The sequence below is a fragment of the Montipora capricornis genome, chromosome 13 (assembly GCF_036669925.1).
Source record: "Montipora capricornis isolate CH-2021 chromosome 13, ASM3666992v2, whole genome shotgun sequence".
Taxonomy (NCBI): Eukaryota; Metazoa; Cnidaria; class Anthozoa; order Scleractinia; family Acroporidae; genus Montipora; species Montipora capricornis.
The window spans coordinates 42,138,635-42,146,134 of NC_090895.1; the positions used below are offsets into that span (position 1 = coordinate 42,138,635).

The 7,500-nt window shown below is 41.3% G+C and overlaps 1 protein-coding gene across 1 annotated transcript in view; it reads right to left on the reverse strand.

The window, feature by feature from the left end:
* Positions 1-4,470: 4,470 nt before the first annotated feature.
* The window catches only part of LOC138030844 (tetratricopeptide repeat protein 28-like), a 33,258-nt gene continuing 30,228 nt past the window's right edge, over positions 4,471-7,500 (reverse strand). The window contains exons 11-12 of the mRNA XM_068878708.1: positions 5,040-7,500; positions 4,471-4,594 (exon numbers count right to left, since the gene is read on the reverse strand). The exon at positions 5,040-7,500 is cut by the window's right edge and continues 1,247 nt beyond it. Coding sequence (XP_068734809.1) covers positions 4,526-4,594; positions 5,040-7,500 — 2,530 coding nt within the window. The 3' untranslated portion in view covers positions 4,471-4,525. The remainder of the gene's footprint in view (positions 4,595-5,039) is intronic.

Below are 7,500 nucleotides of genomic sequence, written 5' to 3' on the forward strand. Positions count from 1 at the left end.
ATTCACTCAAGATCTCTGGAAGGTGGCTACATATCTACGCAGCTATTCCATTATAACTTATTCAGAATTCACTCAAGATCTCTGGAAGGTGGCTACATGTAGACGCGTCTTCACGGCTACTCCGTTGTAATTTATTCATAATTCAGCGAAGTTACTTGAGCCTTGATAACTGTTGATAAACACTACAATAACTAAAAGATAATCAGTTTGAAATCAGTTCCCAGGACTAATAACTGTAGGTAAGAGAGCAACAGGCTGAGATGGAGTTTGTTTTATCAATATTCAGGCATGGCTACGAGACTTTGTGGTCAAATTTAATGGCTCAGTTCTGTTTTCTTTGTCTCACAAGTCTCAAGGGAGATTTCTAAACAAAACAATATTCGGATTTATAACCATAAAACCTCGTAGCCATGTGTGAATATTGATATATTGAACACAATTATTTCTGGGAGTGATTGCAGAACACCCAGCCTACTAATCGTACTGTAAAATGAGCCGCCACTGTGGTCTGCAGTCCCATAGTCCATGAACTAAAATTGTTCAAGGGCATGCAGTAAAATGAACTGCCACTGCGGCCTGCAGTCCCACAGTCGATGAATGAAAATCGTTTGAGGGCAAGATCTCGAGAAAAGTGTAGTTAACCGAACTGCAAAATGAAAGCTAAAACTTTACGAGAGTGGTTAGGCCTAAACACTGAAGCGAGCGCTTAGGCTTAGTCAGTAAACTAGTGCTTTCTTCTTCACACGATCTTGGAAAAGTGTAGTTGGCCGAACCGCAAAATGAAAGGTTAAGGAGCGATAGCAGAATACCCGGTTTAGGAACACAGTCGTTTATATGTATATCATTTTCTCTACCATGCCACTGCGAATTGTGGGACTGCGGTGGCATTTTTTTAAGCAAGACATTTAGTAGGCCGGGTATTCTGCAATCTAGCAAATTTCTGCATAGCCATTATTTTGTAGGAGCTACGCAGAATAGGTTGTGTTGCGAGGTATTCTGCAATTTAGTCGACACCCTTATCAATGAAATTAAACACGGAACATGTTATTTTCTTTTTGGCTCCGTCACCACTGTTAGCTCTACTGTTTTCATATTAATATACATCCGTATGTAATTGTATTCATTACTGCGACAAAATATAAAAAAATTACTGAATAAATAGAATAAATTCAATGTAATCAAGTTCTTATCTATTTACTAATTTACATGTCTATTTATTTTTCGCATTATTGCTATACTTATTTCTCTTTCCTCGTATATTGCTGTAAAATGTCTTGTATGTGTAAGTATTGTACCATGAGCTCAAAATAATGGCTTTTACGCAAACGTTCACGTTCATCACTAACCTCAATTTCTCGATGTTATTTTCTAGCTGCCGTTCTAAAATTGCTTGAAATTGTTTCCCTGATGTTTTTCCTATCCTTTACCGGCGGTTCTCCCGTGAAAAATCATTTCCAACACATTTTAAACTGCAATTTTGTACATAAAGCCCTCATCGCGAGGCGGCCATTTTTTATAGGCCTCGTGAGGGCTGTTGTATATGACCTACTCAAGTTTCCAGGATAAAACGTGGTAGATGATTGGTTTAATCCATTCACAATGAAGACACCAAATTTGGAGAGAACCGGAAGTAAGACGAGTTTTTTGTAGCGGACCAGCGGAGCACCATGGGTACGATTTTAATGCTGGAAGTAACAAGTTAGTTATGCGTACGTCCGTCCGCCCGTACAGACTAGGGACTTTAAGATAGTGGACAATGGTAGGCTGGGACGGTTGGATGCGTTAGCGGAGACTTTGGACGAGTACGGTCGAAAGGCGCGAAAATTTTTAACTTAAGATTCGGCCCACACGACCGTAGGACGGTGGAATAAACATGTCTTTTGAAGAGGCGAGGAATTCTCTTGTAATTTTTTTATGCAGAAGGTTCAATTAGCAAGGAGGAATTTCTTATTTTATACCATGAATACGAATCAGTGAATCCTCTTTATCCTTACTGGGAATTTGAACCATTTTGTTTAGATTCCTTGGATTCTAGCGAGTGTAAATCCGCTAAGGGTAATTGGTTCATAAACAAAAAATGCGGCTACAATTATCTCTTTTACCTTTCTTTTCTGCTTTTCTCCTGTGTCATGGTGGATTATGGATAACGCTACATTGAGAACAAGTAAATTTTGGTTTGAGCCGCGATGTGGCCGAGTGATGTCTTTGAATGAACTCAGAATTTTCGCTAGATTTTTTCATTTCAGCGATGGATAAATCAAGACAAACACAACCAAATGCACATTTAACCCATTGGGTGATCAGTTTTCAATGCATAATAAAGGAAAAGACTAAAATAGTGAGAATAAGTATGGATGAATTCCTACCGTTTTCACCGTAGATTCCACGACGAGAAACCCGGCGAAAACATACCGTCCTACAAAAAGTACAAGCACGACGGTCAAATGTCACGGAGATTTTGCGTGACATGACACTCATCTAACCGTCCCAGTCTACCGTCGTGTACTATCTTAAAGTCCCTACTGTAGGGGTGGAGGTGGGGAGGCAAGAAAGCCTCTGGCGACGGGAGTGTTCAGGCAATTTTCCTTGGCGGGAAATCGCGTGGTAGCGTTGCGTTAGGCAACGACGAAATTTGAGAAATTTCAAGAACCTTACTCACCCACTTTACATTGCGCGGCTTTGTTGTTGTTGTTATCTAGGAATTTGAAGCGTCTCCTTCCATATATGGGAAAGTATCGTTGAGTTATATTTGCACTCGAGAGAAAAATTAGAACCATTTTGTCAGCAAAAAAAAGAAAAAAAACTTGGAAGATCCTCAAGAAGGATTATCCTGTGAAACTGAAATGTTCAGTGCCGGTAGCCTGACCGGAAGCCACGCACAACAATATTTGAACAGAATTATCGATCCGACGGTGGATTTGCTGTTCGCGATTCCTTACAGTGTAGTCCAAGAAGTTATTCGTTCGTTTTTGAGAAATGATAATACATTAATTCTGATCGTTCCAGCCGTTAATCGGGGATTTCCAATATCGGTACTCTTCGATGCCATTCCAAGAGCAGATGGTTCTATAACGATTTCGTTTCCACTCGATAACATGTTACGAAGAGCAAGTCATACATAAAAAATATTAAGAAACTCAAATTCTAATAAACATATTTCTCTTTTCTAAAGAAACTGTGGTGCTGCGTCGGTGGGAGAGTGAAACAGCAAAATTTGGTTTTGGGAAATTGGGAAAACTGACGTTTCGAGCGTGAGCCCTTCGTCATTCGCTCTTACGACTGGCTAACAATCGAAACGTCAGCTTTCCAAATCACTCACGGTGGTAATTCGACCTTTATCAACACGTTTGATAAAACCAACTTTTCTAATAAACATAGCTTATTTTCCAATAGAAAACAGAATTATATAGACCATTTCATGTGCGATGGAAAAAATTACTTTACACAGTCACAGAATAGACCGATTTCGATGTATTTAAATTCAGTCCTAAACAAAAGGCATCATCTCGAGACTCCGGGGAATAAACTCATACAAATGCATATAATTATTCCCCAGAGCCTCGAGATGATGCTTTTTGTTTAGGACTGAATTTTAATATATCACAAATGGGCTATTCAGAGCTAGTTTCGGGGGCCCTGAAAATGGGGACTGAAGTAATGTGGGCGCGCAATGCAAAGTGGCTGAGTAAGGTTCTTTAAAGTGGCTTCACATAGTTTCCTGACCGCGCGCGACCTGGTCACTAGAAAATGGGTGATGGCACGAGCTTTAAAGCTAGCGCGACCGACGCGCGGCTCTCCCACGCGAGAAGTAAACAAACTTGGCTTATCAAGTTTTATGGAAAATGGTTTGCCTCTGACTCTTGATATTTTTAAACAGAGGTTTCGGCTAATTCTTAAGCCTTGATCAGTGATATGAAAGCGGGATTCGTTATCATGCGCTATTTAAAGTAACGTAGCGCGAAAGCTTGTGCGCGTGACCATGAAATTCATACTCGCGCGATGCCTTTGTAACAAACGTCGCTTTCATATCACTGATAAATATCAAGAGTCAGAGGCAAACCTTTTCCCATAGAACCTATGACATCTCCTGACTACACTTTTTCCATGGCTTCCCAACTTTGCAAACTCATTTTTCGTCAAAATTATGTAGACATATCATCTTTTCGAATTGTTTACCTATCCGTAAGAAGGCTGAAAATTCTTTGGAGTCCAACAGAAGGTCATGTCCAAAAAAAATCATTTCCCACTGTTCTGCACTACTTATCTGATTCTAAAAACGTTAGCTTTAATGAATGTTTAGGATTGTTTCTGTATTGGTAAAATGATGACCTGTGACCTGTGTTTTGAACCTGCGAGATTATCTCTAAGGAAAAAAACCTCACCAACATTTTAGTAACGTGAAAGATAATACAGAAACATAATCTGACAGAACACGGATAGTCACAAAGCTCAAAAATGTCTTTGCTAACATAGGACCCTCTCGGGCAAGCATTATTCCTTCAACTCAATTGACTCAAAAATGTGGTCACAATCCAAAGTGTTTCTTTCTTGCTCCTATTTCTCCCTCTTTTGGGTTGCCAGCATAATCTGTTCCCTAAAAAATAGCAAATTTGAGGTTGTTTATAGCATTTCTTTTTCTCCAATAAAAGAAGACTGATTTGCTAGGGGTTTGAATCAAGCTCATATTAATATTTTGTTATGTTTCATTCTTTCATCTGACGTACAATGACCATGATGTGATGCCTCCTCTATGTTATACAACTATAGATCCATCTCTGTCCTTCCAAGTCTTTCTAAGATCTTTAAAAAAAACATGTTTTTTCTCAGATTGTCTTGATGTCTCAGAAAATCTGGTATGGTGCACTTCAACGTATTGGTTTAGACTGGACTGGAATACAAAAGAATGGAGGTATAGAACATTGTGAATAAACAAAAATCGTTAAAAAAGTGTTTGTCATGGTCAGGTATTTGACTTGAAAACGTTCAAAAAAGACGAAAAAATTGATGCAAGGTATCCAAGTTAATGATCGCCTACTTACAATAAGAATCCTTTCCTTGCATGCGCTAAACACCAATGTAACATCATCACCAATAAGTACAAAGGGAGCCCAGTGCTTTACTTGTTGAAATTGGTCAGATTCCCTCATACATTTCATGGTCTGATTCAGCGCTTCGCTGGCACTTTTACCGCATAATAAGAGCCGGTAAAAAATCTTCATGAACCACAGGGTAGCATCATCATCAATCGCCCACAAAGACACTAGAACAGATCGAGCGCCGGCACCCAAAAATGCTCTGGCGATACCGACCACACCCTCGGCTTTGATCTCCCCCCGAGCACTATGGCAGCAGCTTAGCACAACCAGTTGTGCGCGCATCTGAACATTTAATACATCCCTCATTGTTAGAAGAAAGTCTTCTTCCACTGGAACTTGAGTTTTCCGGCTGGGATTCGGTGCTAGAGCAATTTCTCCCGTTGCCATCTTACCATGAGCTGCAATATGAACCAAAGCAACCGAGGAAAGACTTTTCAGCACTTGTTCCTTTGTTGCTTGTTCTCCAATAAGAGGCACAACGCCGAGTATTTTTCCAATCATTTGAACTTCTTCTCGGGCGCAAGGCAGCTGCGATAACTTGCACCCCTGATATTCAACCTCTTGTACCGAGGGATCGCCCACTAGAAGCGCACCACTCTTGCTGTGATAACCTGCGGGACAATCTGCGATCAACTTCAAACTCGTTAGTGATGGAATCATGCGGACTCGGAAAGATTCGCCGAGGTATTTTGAATCTTCGTTCATGAATGCAGCAAAAGGAGCCAAACACAACGGACCCTCGGGAACGAAAACGACCTCATCGCCATACAGCGTATCTTTGATAGGATCAATGATAATTTCGTTCAGGATGTGCAGCGAACTTTTCTGAAAACCATGGGATTTGGTGCCAGTCATCTCTGCCGAAGAAGAGCTCTCGTCTGAAGCATTGCCATCCCTCTCCACATCCAAGGAACGATCCTCGCACTCGACAGCAGTCCTTACATCAATTTCTTTCCACGTCTTCTTCATCAAAGACAGCAAAAATGTGGTGGTCTCGTGATCACCACTCTCGATTTCTTTTCGTCTTAACTGAGCTTCTTTTCCTTTCTGGAAAACCCACAAAAACACTTCTGTCTTTATCAGCGCCATAAAAATTGTGTTCGACGGAATACATTCCAATAAATCGTCGAGAGTTTCGCTTGTGGTTCCTGAATCAGTTGGTTTTTCTTCAGACGCGTAATTCAACTGCAAGAGATCTTTAAGAGCTTGGGCACGCCCTTGCTCAGCGGCCTCAACAGCCTCCATAACTTTTCCTTGCTCCACTAACAGATGCCACAAACTCACGTAGGCAGTGTGACGCATGTCGCGTAAGCTCATTTTCCACTCATCGTTAGACCCAAGATGACTCCTAACGTCATTAAACACAGCTACACTTTGATGATAGCTATTGGTAGCCTCGCTCAAAGATCCGAGCGATTGATAGACTTCACCACGGTTGAAAGATGCTACTCCAACGCCAACTTTGTCCCCCACTCGTGCGGATATTTCCATGTGACGTTCGTGGCACTCCATGGCTTTCTGGCAATCACCTAGACGAAAGTAGGACACACCGAGACCACTGTAGGCTTTTCCTTCATTTTCAACTGCGCCGATTTCTTTGGCGATTTTTAAGAAGCCTTCGAAAAATTCTATAGCTTTTGTAAAATCTCCGAGGCTGTGATAGGCTTGACCGAGATTACCGAGAGCAATTCCTTTACCCGCCTTATCTCCCGTTTCTTCTACGATTTGCTTGCAGCGTTCATGGTACTTTATAGCTTTTGAATAATTCTTCAGACTATCATAAGCGCTACCTAAGCTGCCATACGCCTTTCCTTCATTTGACTTGTCTCCCACTTTCTTTGCGAGTTTCAGGTGCCATTCGTAGTACTCTATTGCCCTTTGGAAATCACCCAAACCATGATAACAGTTGCCTAAATTTCCATATGCAACGCCCTCTCCAGACATGTCACACAATTTTTTGGCAATTTCAAGGTCACGTTTGTGATATTCCATGGCTCGTTTAAAATCTCCAAGACTGTCATACGCGTTGCCCAAGTTACCGTATGCCACTCCTTCACCCGCTACATCTCCCAGCCGCTTTGCGATTTCAAGATGACGTTCGTTGTAATGGATAGCTTTCCGGAAATCCCCGAGTTTGTGATAAGCAGTGCCAAGGTTGCCATACGCTCTACCTTCTCCGATAACGTCTCCGACTTCTGTCGAAATTTTAAGGTGTAGTTCTTGGTAACGAATAGCCTCTCGGATATTTCCAAGGCTGCAGTACGCGTTGCCGAAGTTTCCATAAATTCTCCCTTCCGATGCTTTATTGCCAGATTGTCTTGCAATGTCCAAGGCCCTGTCCAGAAATTTTATGGCTTTTTGAAAGTCTCCAAAATCCTGGTACACAATGGCCAGATTACTATAT